At 38.4% G+C, this 21132-nt stretch overlaps 1 protein-coding gene across 2 annotated transcripts in view; it reads left to right on the forward strand.

The window, feature by feature from the left end:
- The window catches only part of CDC123 (cell division cycle 123), a 37012-nt gene that overhangs the window by 8395 nt on the left and 7485 nt on the right, over positions 1-21132 (forward strand). Inside the window, exons 6-10 of one of the 2 annotated variants that reach the window (XM_059816192.1) lie at positions 478-584; positions 8406-8454; positions 10132-10207; positions 13180-13302; positions 17052-17080. In XM_059816192.1, coding sequence (XP_059672175.1) covers positions 478-584; positions 8406-8454; positions 10132-10207; positions 13180-13302; positions 17052-17080 — 384 coding nt within the window. The remainder of the gene's footprint in view (positions 1-477; positions 585-8405; positions 8455-10131; positions 10208-13179; positions 13303-17051; positions 17081-21132) is intronic. The other variant, XM_059816193.1, reaches the window with a different exon arrangement.

Here is a 21132-nt window from a genome sequence, read left to right on the forward strand (position 1 = left end):
CCCTGTATCCTTGTCACAGATAACAGTATGATGGTCAGACTCTCCTCATTTAGGATATTAGTTGAAAACTTTGCCTGTGATAAAGATTAAAATCCCCCACATTTTTTTTTTTTAAAAGCAACAAACTTCACTTCAGTAATTTTTAAGAACTCTAACTGTATGTTAAGGATGGGTGCACCCAGATGTTTTTGTATCATGTTGTCTTGTCTTCAAGCATTCCAGGAAAGTGCCTGGAAGCAGTAAGGCAAAAACTTAGTTTTTAAATGGATCTGCTCCGCTTTCAGCAGCGTATTCATAAGAAAAGCAATAACTATTCCATGTGTCTTGTAACAGCTGATGAAGCTTTCCTCAAAATCCAAAAATAATTTTCTGCATGTATTTCAAATGTTGCATAATATTGAGTGCTGACAGATCTGCAGCTTGCATTCCTTCCTGCTAGTAAAGGTGTGGTTTTGGATAATCTCCTTTTTTGTTTAGGATGCCTACTGGATAGCAATGAACAGCTCTCTGAAATGTAAAGCTCTCAGTGACATCTTCCTCCTCTTCAAGAGTTCAGACTTCATTACTCGTGACCTCACTCAGCCGTAAGTAGATTTCTTGGAGACAATCTTATTTATACCCAGTCAAAAAAGCACCCAACCCTCTGAGGGTAACTTTTCAGTTCTCTTGAAAGATCTTACTCTTTACTGTAAAGTAAAATAAATGTGTGATACGAAAATACATATTAATGTTTAAAAGTTGTTTAGGTACAGTAATATAAGTTTCAGGTACAGTAGTAAGTTAGTTGTTGTTTGAAGCTTGCCCCACCCCTTCCCTCCTTCTTTGTCTCCCTCCACCCTGCAAAAATAAATGCCAGTTCCAATTTAGTGCAGAGAATTGTGAGGCAAATTATATTCAGTGTTACTTACCATGAGTGAGTCTTTCCTAGTAAACCAGAATGGTTTGCCTAGTTTCAGTCAACAGGAGAGGAGCAGCCTCCATTTTATTCTTATACTTAATTCTCTTGATTTTAATATGCAAATGAGTGAAAAGCAAAACAGTAAGACATTCTATTAAAGTAATACATGCAAAATGACGCTATGGACTAAGAGCATTTTTACTGAGTTGTTTTCCAGAGCAAGTGATGTTTTAATCTTGGGGTTTTTTGCCTTCCCACCCCTCTTGGCATTTACTTGTTGCTACCTACCTTATTGTTGCCAGTTCTTAGGGTAATACAGCGTGACTTTATCATGTCCCTTTCAAATTTTAAAGCTGTTGAAGTTTGTGTGACTGCCTGGAAGATGCCTGAGGCTTCTGCTAATGTATTCCTAGAGCTCCTTCTGAACCCAAGTTCTTGTAGCTCTTGAACAAATGCACTCCAGGAACTGTGACTAGGGTTAATAGTTACAGATAAAGTTACAAATACGATGTGCTTGGGGTTTATTTTATTTGCTCACGTGAAGAGAGTACTTAATTGTATAGGAACAGTTCCTGTTGTACCTGCATCTGATTCATGTTACTCTTTTCCAAAATGCAGCCTTTTTCTGAAAGAAAATAATATTATTGGAATTTAATGTTCTTGTTACTATTATTAGTATTATTTTTTTTCAGAAAAGCAGAATTTCAAAGAAAAAGGGTAGTCCATGGCTTGGTATCTGAGAGATTGTTTTCCAGTAATTATTCAATACTTATTTATGTTACTGCAATATTTAGGAGACTCAGCCAAATGCAAGGCCCTTGTTCTAAGTGCTTTATAGAGGGTTACCAAGCATAATAGTCCTGTGTTAAGTAGCTTATGACCCAATAAAAATTGTCTTGTCTAAAATATGAAATCAGTTGCATTAATGCTGTGCAACTGCCTTCTTTTTTATTCCTGCAACTCTAATAACACTTTTTTTCCCTAATTTGTTGGTACATGAAAAAAATTACAGGTAGCAACATCCTCATCCTTATCTCTGCATTTATGGAGTGCTAGCAATGCTGCCAGTCCAATTCTGATGCCAGGTTTTACATTATGTCTAACCTACAACATTATGAGGTGCAGGGGAAGAGACTGAGGAGGGGAGAAGATGTTGGAGTGAGAAGACAGTTTGAGAAGTATATTGGACTCAGGAAACAATTTTGAGCATTGAGAATTTACGATTCTGGGATCACAGAAAATGAAAGGGATGGGGGAGATGAGAAATCTATAGTTTACATTTCAGAGGTGAGTGAATAGTAATTCTCAGGAGACTTTCGGTGCCTTACCAAGAAGCGCTTTTTCATGGTTTCCCGTAATGGGAGGCTAGGTGACTTGGCCAAGTGTCTTGAGAGCAGTTTGCTCGAAGGTTTTGAGCACTAAAATTTAATGTGTCCTTTGTTGTAAATGCTTTCAGGACTGAGTCTTGTGGGTCTGAAAAGAACTACACTTTGTATCAAGCCCTTTGTGAATATTAAATAATACATTTTTTGTATTCTACTATCCTCATGTATAAAGATGTTCAGCGAAAAGTACTCTGAGCTCCTTGGAGAATTCCTGTTTGGTTAACCACTTTCTAAGGAGCTTGGGACACAATCAAGTGTTTAGCAAGCACCATTTGGTTTAAAAGATGTGGCAACTCTGTGTGTTTGTGCTCTTAGTTTATGCCATTTGTATGGTAGAATGAGTTGGTTTGACCACCTTCACTGAGACTGAAATCAGTGCATTTTCTGTCAGGTTTTATCTCGTATCAGGTAAAGTTAGTGCCTCAGCTATTCACCTTGCCTTCTGCAGGCAGTGCTGGCTTAGTAGTAGAGGCAATGAATGCATTCTAGCTCCTATGTTGTGAGATTTCACAGCATGGGTGTTAACTTGAACCATCAGTAATTTCACCTTAAGTTCACACCAGGCTACGAATGGTAGTGGCTGGGCAGCCTGTAGCAGGCACGCTCTCTTCTACTGATCCTGCTGTGGGAGAATAACCTCTAGCAGAAAGACCACACCTCAAATTGCAATAGTCCAATCCATTTAATTCTTTTTCCAGTGAGATAAGATGGCACACACCGCCAGATAGCACAGCTCAGCTAGTGGGTGGTAAATAAGCCAAGCTTGTGAAACGACTGTGGGATCATCATCTAATCTAAAGGTTTACATGAAGTTTCATTTGAGAATTGTATTTATTTCTCTTCCTATAACGTCTAATCTAATATTGGTATAAATTCGCGTTATGGGTTTTTTTGCCAGAACAGGCTTTCTTGTTTTGGTAAGGTAGAGTTAATATGGGTAGTGTCGCCTTGCAGTTCCCATGAATTTAAATGGAAGTTGTACTTACGGCTAGGGGAACGTGTGTAATGTGTAAAATCACTTTGGTCTCTATGGATCTTATATTTTATGAATATCTTGTACTTGATTAAAGCACATATTATTGTCCAGTCTGTGCATGGTTATTTCTAAATTGCTAAATTATTTGTACAAAATGTCCCCACCCAAACAGCGACATTAATATTGCTGAATCAGAACCGTGGTCTTCCTTAATTATACTATTGATTAGCTGCCAGTTCCCTAGTCCTTAGCAAGCAGAAATTAAAAATGTAGCTGGCATAAGAACTTGAAGTGCTGAACAAATGGAAATTGGATACATAATACATCCAAATCCCTTGGAAGGGCTAGTCAGAGGGAGGAGAAGGGATAAATGCACTATGTTTCTACTTCTTTCATTAATACTCAGTATGGTCTAAAAGTTTCTTGCCCTGCATAAGTAACAGCTGAAATGTTTTATACCCGTTTTTTGTTTTTTGTTTTCTGTTCAACTGTATTAACTTAAAAATCCACTTCATGGGTCATAGTATGGAAAAGTCTTTGCAGTGGCAATTTGAAGATCTGTTTCTTAATCCAGCTTTGCCAGTGACGTGGGACTTAAGGCAAACCACTTTCTTTGCCTCTTCCTTCCTCTCCCATTTCCTATCTTTTTGTCTGGTATTGATCCATACATTGTTCAGGTTGGGGAACTGCCCTTGCTGTAATTCTCAACTGTCTCAAGTTCTGAGTAGACTTCAGCTGTGCAATACTTCAATACAAACCATTTAAAAATATGGTCTTAATGCAAATATACTGAGCATGACTAGATAAGCTTTGACTATTTAAAATGTTTGGATTCTCTCATGATGTTGACAATTTGTTTGGTTGAAAAGTTCAGAATAATGAGTTAACTTTCCTCCTTGTTAATTTTGTATAAATTAACAAAGATTTCAGAGTGATGCACTCATTATTGTAGTCGATGTTGTTTCTGCTTCAAAGTAAGCACTGTGTTTTACTTAGCTGAGTTCACAAAAAACATTGTGGGTGGTGTGATCCTTAACTCTTCAGGTTTTAATGTAGGCTTTCAAAAACTCAGTGTTGTAGATATGTGATAAAAACCCCTTGCCTTTCTAATTGGGATTTCTGTTAAGTGATTAAAACTTCTCTTTTGAACAAAAATCCCTTTAAAGCCCTGTTGAGTATATTGGTTTAGAACAGTTTTTTTCCTTATTGTTAGAATGTGTGGACTACATTTTGTTAAGACATGATTGCCCACCTTGAGACTGGTATAAGTATTAGCAGTAGTTCTAATGATATGATAATGCCCTTTGAATTGTAAGATAAGCTTGTTGTTATATCATGCTTGTTAATAAACCTTGGAAATTTTGTCAATCTTCAGAGATTGTTCCTGTTCTACAGGGCAATACTGGATGTTTTAAATCTGCAGATGCTACTATTGGGATTTTGAATGGTAAAAGTGTTCTTATTTTTCCAGTTGTTTAATAATCACACCTGTAGAGGTGAAATAAAAAGTCCTGTTAAGTTCAACCTTGTCAAAAAGCAACCTAATGCAGAGAACATCTTTTGCAGGGATTGCCCTTTGACTTACTGTAGAGGGGCAGTATTAGTCACATGAAGCAAATGGCTGTTTTCTGATGTGCACTTAAGTGTTGTAAACTGACTCAGTATTTTATTGGACCAGCTGGTGCTATGGACCTCTTGCTTCCAGAAGTTCATTCCTGAAAACTTTTTGAGAAGCTGGTTAGACAGGAGAAGTAAAGAGTCTAAAAGTAGCCACTCAACCCTGCCTAAGCCTGGGAAACAGAGTGAAGGGACCATCTATGCCACATTTAGTAGGTAAGAAATATCTACTAGGTTAACAGAGCAGATGAAACAACTCCCACTGGGCCAAGGAAAAGTTTCCAAATATATTAATGTACAAGATAGAAAGGAACATGAGGGGAGATGCAATTTTTTGTTTAGTTGTTTATAAGAGGGCTTGTTTAAATTTTAAGTGCCTGTTTCTTAGAACAATTGAGAAAGTTGCTCTTGAGTGAGGTTTAGTTCATCAGGCTCCTAAGCACATTGTTTAACTTTAAAACCTAGCAGATGTTTTAGTCCTTTTGTTTTTAAGCTAGCATTGTGACTACATTTTTGATACCAGACTTAACACTTCTAAATATTGAATTACAAATTGTAAAGGAATTATAAAGTTTTTCTGAGATGTGGAGGAGTAACAGCCTGTCTTCTCCTAACAGAACATAGGAGGCAGTGTTGGCTCATAATGATGTGACTTGGCACTGAGGATACCTTTTTGCAAGAACGGTAGCTGTTGACTTAGACTTTAGTAAAACCTATTTCGAGGTAGACAGTTCCACATGAGAGGATGAGGAAAATGAGTCCTTCGTTGACTTTTTTTCCTTGAGGTTTTACTCGCATCCCATTTTTCCTAGCAATTTACAATGTAGTACAAGATCCTCTTTTGAATGGTGCATGAATTTCCTATTTCTTTTAGTCCTTAAAGTTCCAGCAAGGTTCAATATTCAAGAAATAAAGATGCAGTTCAAAGGCTGTTAGAAGTTTCTCCCTGATATTTTTTTATTAAGGTTTTAAAATAAACTATGAGATGATAGCAGGGGAACTGTCAGGTACAGAATAGCTTTTACAATTTTCATTATATTCATAATAGTTTATTAGCCACAGAATAATCTCAGTGATTTGCAAGTGAGTTCGTGGCTCTCTTAGCAGGATAGGTACTGGAGGTCTTACAAACCTTCTTAGATTGCTTTTCTCAGTGTTGGAAACTGAACCGCATAATAGTTTCATGTAGAGTGTCCTGTTGTCAAGTATGTGCATTTGGAGATTAACGTACAGCTCCTACATATGAAGAGACCTTGATCCTTCTGTTCTTGACACCTCAGTATGAATCTGTAAACAAGCTGTTGACCACTGCACAAGGCCTATAAGCAGTGGAGTTTAATTCCTTCACCCTTAGTAGTATTCAAAATCACAATTTTCAAAGGCTTCAGAAAAGAGAGCCCAGATACCTCTCAATTTTGGGTTCCTGAAGTCTTTCTGGTTGTTCTTTCAAGTACCTCCAAACCTGAATAGGATGCAGGTTAAAGAAACCCCACGTAGCCTTCTGCCTCTTAGGATCAAAAGGCCATATGTAGTAGACTAATTCAGCTGGGTCTGAACAATTAATGCTGCAGTACGTTGGTAAAAAATACAAAATTGCAACTACCTCAAGTTGCCCAAAATTTACCCCCCCAAAAAGGGGTGGTAGTAATGTCCTTTTGTTGACAAAAATTCATGATACTATATAGAACGAAAATGAGACTGCAAAAACCTGGATTTATTTTGCCTTTTGCTGCATTCTCCCACTTTTTCCTCACTGGTACTCAGTCCTGTGTCATTAAGTCTCAAAAAAACCCCACGTTACTGTGTCTTGCAGTATTTTTGTCTATGCTCATCATTTTGCCTGTTTGCTTGATTTGGCAGCAATACCTGAGCAGTCTGTGTGGCTTGGGATAGCACCCAAGGATTTCATTTTCTGACTTACAAGGAAAGAGAAAGTATCCTTCGCCACATAGCTCTCACCCAAAATATTTGAGGGTTGAGCAGGGGATAATTTTGATTGTTTATAAGGCTGTTTTTTGACTGCTGGAAAAGACTGCATGTTTTTGGAATGAAGCAGATTGCGGGTACCCCCATCTCAGATATGGAAGTCTGTGAGAGGTAATACAGGTCCTAGTGTGCAGGGTCTGTAAAACTCCATGTGCTGGACTTCAGCTGCCTTTTTATACATAGTTTATGGTTGTTGGGGGGTGTGTGTGTATGTTTCTTGAGCCTGGTAGGCATCTGTGCTAGTAAGGGAGGAATTTTGAGTCTAGCAAAACTGTGAGCTCTCATGAGTTTGTTTCTATTGCCTTGACAGTTCTTAAATTGCAGGGAATATAATCTGTAGTTGAAGGATGTTATCTGTTTACATAGGCTTACAGATATATATGATCTCTTTGATTACAGTACTTTTGGAAAGCATGCCTGTTATCTTCCTTCTTTTCTGCGTGTATCGGATATTAAAGTCTAAACTAAAATGTGTGACATTTATTTCTGCTGGCTGCATACTGAATGAACTCTTGCAACAGCTCTGTGCTTCAAACTGAAGGCTGGGCAGCCATGTCTTACAAGCACAATGCTTATATTAGAGATGTTAGACTTTTGGATTGCTTAACTAAGTTCAGTGCCAAAGGGAGATGGTATAAATGTTGCCTTTTAAGACTATTCCTCAGCAGTGACCCCTTACACAGTTCTGTGCATCAAAGTAGTTTGTTGCCAATAAGGTCAGGGAGTACACTTAGAAGGAAAATGCATCTTCTTTTGCTAATTCCCTTTGAAAATTACAGGATTTATTGCAAGGTTTGCTGTAAAATGACAAAAAAGTACATAGAAGTTGGCTTGGGTATAACTGCCTCCATTCTTGATAGTTCCTGAAAGGTGGCACACAAAGTCAGCTACTCACAAGGGACAAAACCTTGACATTTGCTTGCAGTTACGGAATTAGTTTTGTTTATTCCCACTCTCGAGGTTTGTAAGAGTATTTCTTAAGGCTCTTAATTTAGAAAGATACCATGCTGTGGAATCAGAAGTGCCGAGTGGCGCTGTTTTGCATCCGTTATTCATGGAAATGAACTGCTGTAAGGCATGATGATGTGTCTCTGTTGTGTGGTTTAGGAAGTTAAACATTAAAAGTACTAGGGAAAACATGCTGCAATGAAACTAGATTAGATTGCTCAAGTTTATCTGGTTCTTTGAGAATCGAGTTATGCCAACATAACAGTAAAGAGGAAAGGAGCAGCACTGTTGATTCAAACAAAAAACCTGAACAATGAATAAACACTCACATTTTAGCCCTGTTCCTGTCCAAATTTAAGTGCTTCCAGATCACACTAGATGAGAAGAGGTGAATTCCACACTACCCCACCCCCATCCCACCCCTGCCAATAACTGTCAAAAGGAGGCTTGTTATTGATGTATTGAATTTACTTGGTTTGTACGTCTTGGAGAGAATTTAACAGTTACTTTTGTGATTGATAGTGGGGGTTATTTTTCTCACTGTGGCTAAAATCTTACATGAAAAAGCAGACTTTGATGCCTGTGCCTTTTCCAGGTTTATTCACTGTACTGATGATTCCCCTGATCCAGCCTTGGACTATGAGGTGAGACTCTTTGCATGATTTCTAGGTAATTTAAATTAATTGCTCACAGGTGGGCTGCCATTTGTGCTTGGGTATGTGCCCATAAAATTTGTTTTGTTTGTTTTAATTGTGTTGCTTGGGCAGTGTGGGGAAGTCCGGTTAAGCACTACAGGTCATAAGGAGTTCATTTAATTACAGATCACATGAGCTAAAGTTCAGATTTTTGAAGCTTCCTTGCCATTTCCTCTCATGTCTGTCAGGTTTTGCTAGGAAGGACAAGTTCAGTAGCTGAAAATCGTATATTCTTGATATTATGCTGCTTGTGAACATCGCAACAGAGGTTACTAAGAGAGAAGCTAGCTGTAGCGGCTGGGGGCATCCTGAACTGAAGTAGTCTATCATATCTGTTCCATATGCTCATTGCCAGATTAAAATGTTAAGTTAGCAATGTAAATATTAACAATGCCTTAAACTCTTCATGTGGTGCTATCACTTTTATGATAGCATCTAGTCATGTCTCTAATAATAATTTTTATGTAAATATAGCATTTGTCATCATGCTGTGGGCTTAAAGGGCTTTAGAAAAGTGAATGGACTCTGTTTTGTGGGTAGTTTTTTTTTTTTTAAAGCAGTATCTTAATGTGCTTTAAAAATACGGGGCATTTGAAAGTTGGAACAAAGAGTTTCATGTTTACACTGTAGGTAGGAGTGTCACCTTTGATTACTGAGGTTTTTCTACTGCGGTTGATAGGTGTTGGGAGTTTCCAGTACCCATGAGCAGTAATTGAGGCCCTCAAAATAATGGATCCATCTGAATACTTCAGCTTAGGAAATGCAGAAACTTGAGAAAGTGCCAGAGACATGCTTTAATTACCAGGCAGTCTGTCCTATTGACTATAATAGTTTAGTTACTATTTCTGTCCCATGTCCTTATTTTAACTGGTTTACGCCTTCAAAGGCGTCACAGAATTCTGCTTGGGTGTATACCAGAATAGAGGTTGATTTAGTTAAATTTAATTCTGCTCATCAGCTCTTTTGACTGGGGAGCAATTTTCTGCCAATTCCATGACAGATTTGTTGTGTTGTACAGCAGGGTTTTTTTGTTTTCCATGCTTTATCATTAATGTAACTTTGAAGTTGTTTCAGAAATAATTTCACAGTTATAAATGCTGTACAAAGTGGAAGAACATAAGATAATTAAGGTGGGAAGGGACCTCAGGAGGTCTCTAGTCCATTCTCATGCTCAAAGCTGGGTAAGCGATGAGATCAAATCGCATTGCTTGGCTTTTTATCAAATCTGGTCGGAAAACTTCAGTGGATGGAAGCTGTGCAACCTCTATGAGGGAGCTGTTCCAATGCTTGACAGTCCTCATGGTGAAAAAGTTTCTTCTTATGTCCAGTCTGAACCTTTCTACTTTAAACTAGTTTGGACTAGATGATTTTTTTAAAGGTGCCTTCCAACCAAAAGCATTCTGGGATTCTATGAAATTAATAATAAGTCTAATTGCTTTGAAGTATTTGCTGAGATGATTATGTGAACTGCAGGTTAAGATTGTTTTGTTTTCTTGTATCAGGAATAACTTCAGAGGTCATCTTACTATTACAGCAGAACTGTAGATCTGGAAGGTATACCTGTTGACAAAAAGTAACCTGTTGCCTTTCTGAAACAATACTTTGTCATATGTTTTTCCTCTATAGCTTGTTCTTCGGAAATGGTGTGAACTAATCCCTGGTGCAGAATTCAGATGCTTTGTCAAGGAAAACAAGCTTATAGGTAAGGATTTTCTTAAAGATAAAATTACTAGCTGAAGTTCTTAAGAGTTTCTCTGATTCCTTGAATCAGAGCTAAATCTGAAGATGGTTCTTTCTTATCACACCTCGTTTCTGGAATTAATGTTTTCTTTCTGTAATTTAAAATGTGGCATGCCACATTTCTCTTTCCATTGTATTTGAAAGCCTGATGATACAGCATACTCAGTCTTACAGTGGGAATATTCTTAATTCTAATTGCTAACTGAGAAACTTCACCCAAAGGATGTTTTGTAAGTGAATCTTTTATATTTGGGAGCAAATTGCATTGTAATCAACTTGCAGAATGAATACAGAGGCAGTTGGGTATTATGCTGATAAAATGTGACCACATGTGGATTTTATATGCAGAAAGTTGTGGAGGTCAGAACATGTCCACAGGTGTACAAGGTGTCTGAGTTCATACTGTATTCAGTGTAGCTTAGTCAGAAAACCTGTTGATCTGTTACCCTGTTTCAAAATCCTAAATGTTTCAAATCCTAAACGTTTCAAATGCACTGAACAGCTAGGGTATCCACAGCATGCAAAGAGCTGGTGGGTGCATTAGGAGATCTGTGACAGCTGGAGGATAGGCAGATTGTGCTAGAGCATGCATTTTAGGCAGCTCTAGGGTAAGTTTAGTTGAATTATACTCCCCTGGATGTATTGACTATTCTCTGCTGACATCTAACGTACATACAGGTGCTTGAATTGAGCAGTTTAATTTCAGGCTAAATACTATTCTGGAGTTTGAATTCAGTTTTGGTGTGGTCTACCATGGAATCTTTAAAGATGAACAGAAATGTGAATAGCACAGGACTGGGGCACATTTGTCCTTAACAAGATTGAATCATTTTGCTTAAACTCTTCTAACAAGGAAACGTTATAGTAGTGATGTAGCAAAGCTCTAATCCAGTCTTTGTAGGAAGGAAGGTGATTTTTTTTTTTTTTTTTTGCTTTAAAATAAAACCAGGTTTTCTCATTTTGTCTGTCTCATACCTACATATTCACAAGCACCAAGATGCGTATATACAAGTGGTCTGTCCAGGATTCCTTGTGATGATATGGAAGGGAAGGGATATTAGCTATCTAGCCCTCATTGTTTCTCCTGGCTTCTTCTCAGCATGGTAACTATGTGCGTGTATTGGATGTGCCTTTTTATACCTGTTAGGAGCTGTTAGCAATATGTCACTCCATCCTGTCCCACCTCTTTGAATCATTAGAAATGTACTCCCTGTTCTTTGTTTCCTGATCTGGGTGTCCTATGGAGCTGCACATAGATGTTTCGGGATGTGCTAATCCAGGTGCTGTCAACACCTACCATTCTCATAGCCCTTTTATTTGGCTGTTCCTTCTGTTGCTTCCACACTTATCTTCCCATTCTCTCTCCATTCATGCCAGTTGCAGGGTTTATTACAGTTCTCTGTAACAGAGTTTATCTTGCTAATAGCAGAGATTCTCCATTAAGCTGGTATTGCTTAATGGCTACTCGCATAGCTTTTTGAAGGGGGAAGAGCTGGATCCTGTCCTGTTATGTGCTGCTGGAAGACCACAACTGCCAGAGATATGCATCACTGTAATAGCCTCTGAAGCATTTGAATGCAGATTTATTATAGAGTATATATTAAGTGATAATTTACTTTCTCAAAGCATTTGTGCGCTGGCTAATTGAACACTCTCTATGTTTCATTACTAGGTTTTGAAACCTAGTAGATCTACCAGTATGGGTTTTTTTTAGCTAGCGCTCCAGCTGCATTTCTGAAGACAGTTCCAAGATTTTTCACAATGTGTTCCCATGCTCTTAAAATTAATAAGCCTGTCAGTCAAACTAAGGATTGATACTTGCACAGTGCATGAATGATTTTTCCAGTTAACATCTGCATCCCCTGAGATGCCACCATCTCTTGGTTTTTGTTTTTAGACCTGAGTTAAGCTTTGCAGTTGTATTTCAAATTTCCACTGACATCATAAACTTTATATGAACTTTTTTAAAGAGCACATCTTTGGAGGAAGTCAGCATTGTCTTACAGTAAAATTTAATCTCTGTGTTTTGTATATGGTTAAAACAGCAAACTGCCATCATTGGTACATCTTTCTTGGGGGATTCTGGCTTTTTCTTACCCTAAGTAGCATGAGTTACTCATTCTGCATCGATGGGGCAGGTCTTGATTTGACATTTGTCCAGCAGGGTATTGCAGTGGCTTATGTTGATGTATCCTGTATGAGAACTTCTGTCACTTAAGATGCATGCCAAGTGTATAAGCCTGTTGATGTCAACGTAACTCTTGTCTTGTAGACAAACAAATGTTTGCAATTAAGAGCTTGTGATGTAGCTGGGATAGTTTATCAAATGTCAGATATGCAAGACAGCCCTCAAGGGGGGCAAATGGAAGAAATAAGGTACTAGACTGCATGTCATCTTGTTGATTTTAGGATTTAAGGTTTCATCTGTAGTGCCTTATCAAACAGGTACGCTTTATTCCTCGCTTAAAAATCAGTTAAATGAGAATCTTTACGCTAGGATCCATCATCTTTGCTAATGTGCAAGCCTGACTTCTACCTCTTTCATTTCATGGTTCCAAATTCTGGTCCCTACATCTGAAGTGCAGAAGAGAAAAGGTTTTTGACCAGAGTAACCAGCGGGAATAATACTGAAAGGAAAAGACAGGAACTGGAAACTTAAATGCAGGCAAAGTTTCCTCCTGAAATTCACTTTAAAATAGTCAAGAGCGTACATACAAAATGAGGTTCACAAAATGTAGGGCATAACTGTTCAAGGAAAAAATTCCTAATGGAAGTGCTTTAAGCCAAACAGTAAGTAATTCTTAATGGTTGAAACTTGGGAGAACCCCATCTTCTGAAATATAGATAACATGCCTGTCTCTGATAACTGCATTTTTTTCTTGTTGGTTTTTTGCATGCCTAAAGCTCTTCATAATCAACTAAAATTATTGACAGGTATATCACAGAGGGACTACACTCAATACTACGATCATATCTCTAAGCAACATGAGGAGATCTGTAGATCAATACAGGAGTTTTTCAAGAAACACATACAGTATAAATTCTTGGATGAAGACTGTAAGTATCTCAAGGCTTCAATTAGCAAGGGGAGCATGGGGGAGGGAAGGAGGATGTTTATGAAGGTTTTCAAATATTTATTGCACACATAGTTACAGAGACTTAAAAACAGAAGTGAAGGTTCTACCTCTTTGAAGTTCTTTTGCAGGGTACTGTGAGATTTGAAATTGAAAGGGCTTGCAGGGCAAACTCCATAGAAATGAGACCCATCCTCCTGCCCTGTTGCTGTTGCCAAGCCAAGCTCTTTTCCTCCATAGCGCACCGAGTTGCAATGTACTAAATTCCAGTTTACTGCTGGAGATCAGTGGAAAAACGGGTATTTCTCAATAAGTAATGGCATCCCTAATATTTTAAGTTTGTGGATATGTATCTCTCTTCATAGCTATTGCTTTCACAGGGCTTGGTTCCTTTTAACTTGGGAGACTCTTATAGCTCTTGTTGCTGAAGCACGCAGAGCAATGTAGTTTTTGAATTACTATAGAATTGGGAACAAAAAACCCCTGAAGGAATAGGCTGGAGCTTTTTAGGAAAACACAACAAATGAGTGAAAGATCCCTTCAGAAGGCATAATAACTTTTTTTTTTTGGAAGGTTTTTTCCCCTTATACTTGTTTTTAATTAAGAAAAATTCTAAACCTGGGAAGTGAGGTAGGAAATGCTTAGCAAAAGGCATTCAGTAGTAAGAAGAATACTTGTTTATAAAGATGTTGTCTGATGTTTGCTGCTAAATTATTTATGTATTCCTTGAAGAAAAGATTTGTAAGTTTCTTTTCAGGAAGTTATAATAATTTCTCCTAGAATATTGATGGGCAGCAGTTCAGCTGCTGAAACTTTTGAATAAAAGCCATGGTATTTGGTACACCTAAGCAGCCCAAGTAAATTGTCTTGTTCTTTAAATGTGGAGTCCTTTGCAAATTTTATTGCGAATAGTTTCCTGACATGGTTTAGTGAGAATTGAATAGCGTTCCATTGTGATGGGTGATCAGGAGTCGTGAAAAAGATGATGAAGAAATTTAAATTGGGTATGGTGTGGGCCAAACCTCAGTTTAGTAAAACACATAAAAGTAAGAATTGTGTGGCAGTTGTATTGTCTTCTATAAGGCTTTGAATATTCAACCTTTAGGTAAGTTTTGAACGTGGTTAATTATTTTTCTGAAACACCAGAGCAGTGAAATAGATCTGTCCTGTCTGACTTGCTGAAAAAGATACCTGCTAATGCCAGTTTATCTTCTATTAAAATTCTTAATAATTTGACTCTGCAGGGTTCTTTTATTTCAGTCCAGAGAAGTTCTCAAGGACTGCTCCTTGGAGAAGAGTAGTAGTCTGGAAATCAGTGTACTAATTCAATAGGTCCATAGCCCTAATGTTTTGAAGGAAGATCAGTCATACAGATCTGACATTCTGATTACTGTCTTTTAATTTGCCTCTGTGTTTCAAAGTAATTTTAGCTGGTATGTAATCAACTGATAGATAAGAATTCAGGGCACTATTTTTGGAAATTGATGCCTAGATTTAGGCTCTAAAACTGCCGTCTGGTGAACTGAAAGGTCTGAAGTGTCATGTTATGTAAAGGACATAAAACTATGCCATCTGAGTTACCTTCTGGGAAAAGGACGTTTCAGGGTGACCTTCTGGGGTAAAGGTTTGTTAACCTTTTGTTCTTAGGCACTAAATGCTGGTGACTTGTCCTTCTGCAGAGAAATGCCATGCAGAAAATGTTTTTTCTTTTTTTTTTTTTTTTTTTTTTTTACCACCCTTCATTCATCCCCCAGCTTATCTCTCGATCCACTGTCTGGTAGCATATGTGTTGTTAACAATAAAAATCTGGGTTTGCTTGTTTGTTTTCTTTTTAAACAGAAAGGTATTACAGCTTTTTTCCTGACTTCTTGTTTCATTGGGGATTTTGATGCTGTTTGCTCTGCTTTTTCCAGTTGGTCTGGTAGCATCTCCAGATGGAAGAGTTGAGTCAGAGCAGCTGAAGCATTGCAGAGTCAGAACAGTAGGATAACAGATGGGTGAATGCTCTATAAATACTTTAAATGATGTTAGAACCTCCTAAATACCTTTCATAAGAGCCCAGTAAGAACAGTGTTCTGGAAGTATTGATACTTACTGTAGAGTTGAGCCTTGGCTTACCTTCCATTTTGAGCAATTGCTGATAAAAGTTTTACTACAGTCTCACTGGCAGATGACACTCCTGCTCTTCTGAGGAGCTCCCTAAGAAGAGGGAACAGTTCAGATTTTCTTCTCTGTTCAGTGTTTGTGAGTGTCCCAAACTAGTCACCAGTGTGCCACCAGTCTTAACAGGGATGTAAATTCTGCTAAATGCCATTAGCCTCAATGATTGCCATAGGCTTGCTTTAAGCTGACAGGCATCATTTTATAATAAAGCTCAGATGCAAGTTTTCTGTTAATGAAATACAACTAATGAGAGTACACGGTACAGGCAACAAGTTCAGTTGAACAGCTGGAGAAGAAACTTATGGTTGCTGTGCTCATCTTCACATTGATGACTTAGCTACCGAGGACTTGTTGTCTCAAGAAAATTATAGCACTTAATTCTGGAGTGGCATTTCAAATTGACGTAACTGAGCTCGTGCAAAAAGCTGTGTGGATTTTTAGCTTATATGGTCAAAAACCGTTACATGACTGGCTTTGGTGCTGTTGAGTTGTGGTTTGCCCTTAGCCCAGACAACTTTGCATGAAATGTTAGATTAAGCTGCTGAGTAACTTTACATGCATGAATGTGATCAATCAACATCCCTGTTACTGACGGGCAGCTTCCTGAGTAGTTGCTGAGGCTCAAGTGTTCTTCAGTCATATCCTGAGTTTAGTTTATCCCACATGTATTGGGAAATCTCTTTGCTGAAATACTCACTTCCTTATTAGTGAAGGAAGTGACAATACAGCATTTGTCTGAGGTTCTTCTAAATCTGGCTTTTCTTTTTCTTTCTTTCTTTCTGCTAAACTGGTACAACTTCTGCACGTAGTTACGCCTGAATGCTTATCTGTTGATTTCCCTAGCTGAATAGGAGGACAAAGATTTGTTTAACCATGCAGAACAGAAGCTAATAGAAAGATGCATGTACAAAGATTCATGCTTAATTAAGTCAAAGGGATGAACAACAATGGAGCTACGCAAGGCAGTTTTGCGTCAATCACCAAATAGCAAAGGGTCTGTTTGAAGGAGTTGTTGATAATCAGCAGGTGTGCTGTATCTGCTCTGGGTTACACTAAACATAGCTATTTCACTGCCACCTCCTCCTCAGCACGTCCACCGACCCCTTTGTTCCTACAACCTGTTTGTCTTGCTATCTGCTGAAGTCCTAATCTCCATCAAGCAGGAGCTTTCTCTTATTAAATGTTTGTGCAATGTCTAGCACAGTCGAGTCTTGATCCTTCCTTGAAATTTCTCCATTCTGCTGTAAACCAAACAGTAGTAATGCTGAAGATAAACTCTCAGCCCAGAGAGAAGCTTATCAAATGTTCTTCACTGGGGGGAAAAAAACAACAGGAAAAAAAGAGCATTAAATGGAAAAACCTGGCAGCTGATCTCTCAGTGCATTAACAGTAGTTCTTGAAATGTTTCTACTCCCTCTTGGAAATGAACCTAATTCTGGCTTGCAGGTCTTTAGACATATTGACTTTGCAGATTGTGCTGGGTACACAAGTATCTATTCAGATCTAGACATCTTCTGTGAAATTATGTATCTTTTAAGTTTAACATATATTATTTTTTCTCCTTTTCAGTTGTTTTTGATGTGTACAGAGACAGCAGGGTAAGTGAACAATAGGTTGTATATAATTGTTTATTCTGTGGAAACTGTTCCTGAAATGCTACAGAGATGAAGCCGATAATAGCTTCATCTTCCTAGAAGTGGTTCTGGAAAAAAAAACAAAAACCAAAAAACCCCTACCTGATGTTATCATTCTGTTCCCCAGATCTTTTTTTCTATGTTAGACACTGCCTACAGTAGGAAAATAATAGGATTAGGGGTGTAAATATGTCTGTGCCAGTGATGTAATTATTTAGTAAATATCTTCCAGAGAAGTAGTCTGTCTTAAAGCACATAACTTTGGCTTCAGCTGCAATTCTGTCAGTTCTGTGAATCCACTGGAGGCAATTTAGTTTTCAGTGTGACACAGAGAGTCTTTGAAATAACTTAGAATGGAATAGAATATTTCAGTTGCAAGGGACCTACAACAATCATCTAGTCCAACTGCCTGACCAATGCAGGGCTGACCAAAAAGTAAAGCATGTTATTAAGGTCATTGTCCAAATGCCTCTTAAACACTGACAGGCTTGGGGCATTTTCTTTTAAGACAGGTACTTAATCAATATCATGCAACATTACTAAACTGTTTTAGTGAAGCACTGCCTGTTGTTAAGGTTCCTTCTGCATAGTGCTTACTCTGGGTGCTTTTGACGAAAATGTATCTAAACATTCAGCCAGAATGGCTGTGATATTTCAAAAAATAAGGTGGGAGTGATACTTTGCTCACTAAAAAAAATTTGGGGGGTTCTTCCAAAAAAAAATCATTCCTTGGGCGGGTTTTTTTGTGGGTTTTTTTTCCCTGTGATGTTTTTCCCTATAGCATCAGAACTCATCGAAACTAATCATTAATATTTCTTTATATAATCCGTGTGAGGTTGGAAAATGATAACTTGTACTTCATATATGGAAGTCTGGGTTATGAAGGGATAGTTGTCAAAAGAGTATATGAATATGGCGTGCCTGGTTTGTGACAGATGGAAGCTAATTTTTTCTTTTCAAAGGGCTCCAGCTGTGGTTCTGAGTGCTTGGCAGATCAGAACCCTGAACATCCAGATAGTGACAGAGTGGGGAGAAATGTCCCATTTGAACTTCAGGTGCAAATATCAGTGTTAGTCGCATCGACCTCTCCTAGGGTCCATGGAGAGAAACAGGTCAGATGAATTGTGCTTGAAAGGCACACATTTATTGTTTTAAAAGCAACCACAACCAAAAATGCATTATGTAGCCTTAAATCTCAAAACCTGATTTTGGAAATCACGTTAGTGCATGAGAAGTAAGTCTTTGTTTTAGCTTAAATTTTTTCAAAATCCTAAACCAGAAAGGCACAAAAAAAGGCCATATACTTTTGCTATGTACATTTTTGAGTCTCACTGTTTGACTTGTTTACAATTATGGGATTGGAGAAGGTCTTTATTTGAGTTGAGTTGGGAGTATTTGTAGTAAGTCCTGATTCTGACTTTGTAGCTAAAGTATTTTGTAATTGTGTAATAGTAAATCATGCCATAGTTTGCATGACAGAAACTAAACAGGAATGTGTGTCATGTGGGAAAACAACTATTGTACGGTTACTCAGCACAAGTTTTAACGTAGGTGCTTAAAATCAGGCTACGGGCTAAAAACAGCCATGCCGAATGGTGATGAAAATTATCTGCCCAGGCTCAGATCATCAGACTTGAGGATGCTGTCAGGCAAAATGAGGAGCAACGTTTCAGCATTGAAGCAGGTTCTGCCGTTGGGTACTCTGCCTCACAGCTGAGGCATGAAGACAAATTATTTAAGTAAAAGGTTTCAGCCTGTGTGATCTCAAATGAGCAGTGTTTCTTCATCTGTCAAGATAAAATGTATCTGTTTGTAGATATCTCTTGGTGCCTTCTACCCTCAGGTCTTGTAAACTGCCAGATAGCCCTTTGTGTGTCAGATCCTCCTCCTTTCACACATACTTTTGTGGTTTGCAACTGTATTATTCATCACTCCCTTTGTATGTGAGTTATAGGCAGCAAAAGAATACTGAGTGTTGCCAAGTGTGATTAATTTCCAGAGCCTGCTCTTCTCATCATGGCAATCTCACCTACAGAATAAGAAATGTCCAGTGTCTGCTTATTTTAAATTCTTTCAATTCTAAGTATTCAACTTGGAGAAGCTTGGTCTTTGATATGGTTGTTGAATGAGAGCAACCCCCTGCCCTGTGCTTACTTTAGTTACTTGAGAGACTGTACAGAGTAGGCTGCCACAGGTCCTGCTCGTTGAGTTGGAGGGTGGCATAGAAGCAGCAGTGGCCTGGTTGAGAAGCTTTTGTGTGTCTGCCTTTCCTGTTACACTCTCTTCACCGAGCTCATCTGAGCTAGTGCCTGTCTTTGCAGACAAGTCATCTTTTACAGAAGAAATGCTGCCATACAGTCTTCCAAGCTGGGTGATCTGGAGACCTAGTCCTGAAGAGGTTATGTTGCAGGATTGGTAGCCTGTTTTCATTTGGATCCACGTCTTTTTTTTTTTTTTTTTTCTTTCTTTCTGCTAGCAGGTCACAATTGTTGTGCAACAGTTGACAAGCCTGAGATTCAGCTCTGCTGTTGCTCTTTGGGTATCTCCCAGGTGTTAGCAACTTGTAACCATGTTCAGGACAAGTCACTGTGGTAAGACAAAGAAATTCAGTGAGTGGCTCCAGACCACTGCTAGCTCACAGCTGCTCTTGTTAACGTGCAAACTAGTGCTTGTGTCTTTGCCTTGTGAGCATTGTCACTCAGGATGAAGATGCAGCTGGAATTAGGGAGATGTAACAGTTCAGTTTGCATTTTATTTATCTTTTAACTTCCTTTAAACAGCCTTTGTCATAGGCACTTCCTTTCAGCAGCGTGTTGCTTAATGCTTTAATAAAACAAAGTGTGAAGCTGACATCATATGGTAAATCTATTGGTTCCTGTTTTAGGATGAGAAACAAAGCTTATGTAATACAGGTTGGGGTTTTTTTCCCCTCCAGATATGCACAACTTTGCTTTCCTGGCTTGTGCATTTCTGCGCTATCACGTGACCAAGATTAGTAATACTGGAAGATGGCAGATAAATAGCTTTACTAGTGCTCTTCAGATACACAGTGCAAGTCATCTGAAACTACATTTAAATCATGACATTATGTGTAAGACTTGAGAGAGCATTTAATCTTACGAAAAGATAGTTTGGTTACTGACCCAGTGTTATATACACTCCCTTTAATGAGCCCTGAAAAGGGATATTTAGTTTGTTTTGACACTTCTCATCAATTTGCAGATACCAAAGCTCAGTGCATATTTAAGGCCATCTCAAGGAATCAGTTGGTGTTGTAGATGGTGTACTGCTGTTTGCAGGGAGGGAGAAATACTGCTGGGTGCTCACAAAAACCAGGTGTCGCTTTCAGTAGTCTCAAAACCAATTTTCAGTTTTTTCAGGGTACAATTCTTCTCTAGAGAAATGATCTTGAGTTCCTGTGAAAAAGCTGAGTTTCATGTATTTGGGGTGAGGAGGAGTCTCTCTGGAAGCCTTTCATAGGGAAGTCCTTTATTAAATATAAACATTTCTGATGGAATCAAAGATTCTCTGAACTGCTGAACAAATTTTGCCAGCCATTGCTTCAGTGATTAAAATGGGTCATTAGCTTTTTTTCCTAGTGTGATAGAATAAATCTAAAATTACAGATTCCTCCTCCTACTGCCTTGGAGCTAACAAGATGTCCCCGTTAGCAAAAGTAAAACATCACTTATAATGAGAATTTGTGACTGCTTTTGAAGAGGAACAGAGATGGAAAATTATAGCAGAGCTTGCCCCTGTTCGCTCTGTGCACCAATGGTGTCAATATTGGTGCAGAGGTGTTGCAACTCAGCCACGAAGATTTGTGCTTCTTCACCCTTCCAAAACAAGTAAGAAACCACTCTGGTCTGTGTCCCTGCAATTTGCAGCTTCTTTTGTAGCCGTCTGGTTTCGGTACTGCTGTTGCAGTGCATTGGCTTCTTAAAATTTGCTCTGCGAGAGCTGTAACCTGTGGATCTGCCCTGAGAAAGAGAGAGACCTGTGAAAGTCTGCATGCA

Source organism: Gavia stellata, chromosome 4 (assembly GCF_030936135.1).
Source record: "Gavia stellata isolate bGavSte3 chromosome 4, bGavSte3.hap2, whole genome shotgun sequence".
In the NCBI taxonomy this organism is placed as follows: domain Eukaryota; kingdom Metazoa; phylum Chordata; class Aves; order Gaviiformes; family Gaviidae; genus Gavia; species Gavia stellata.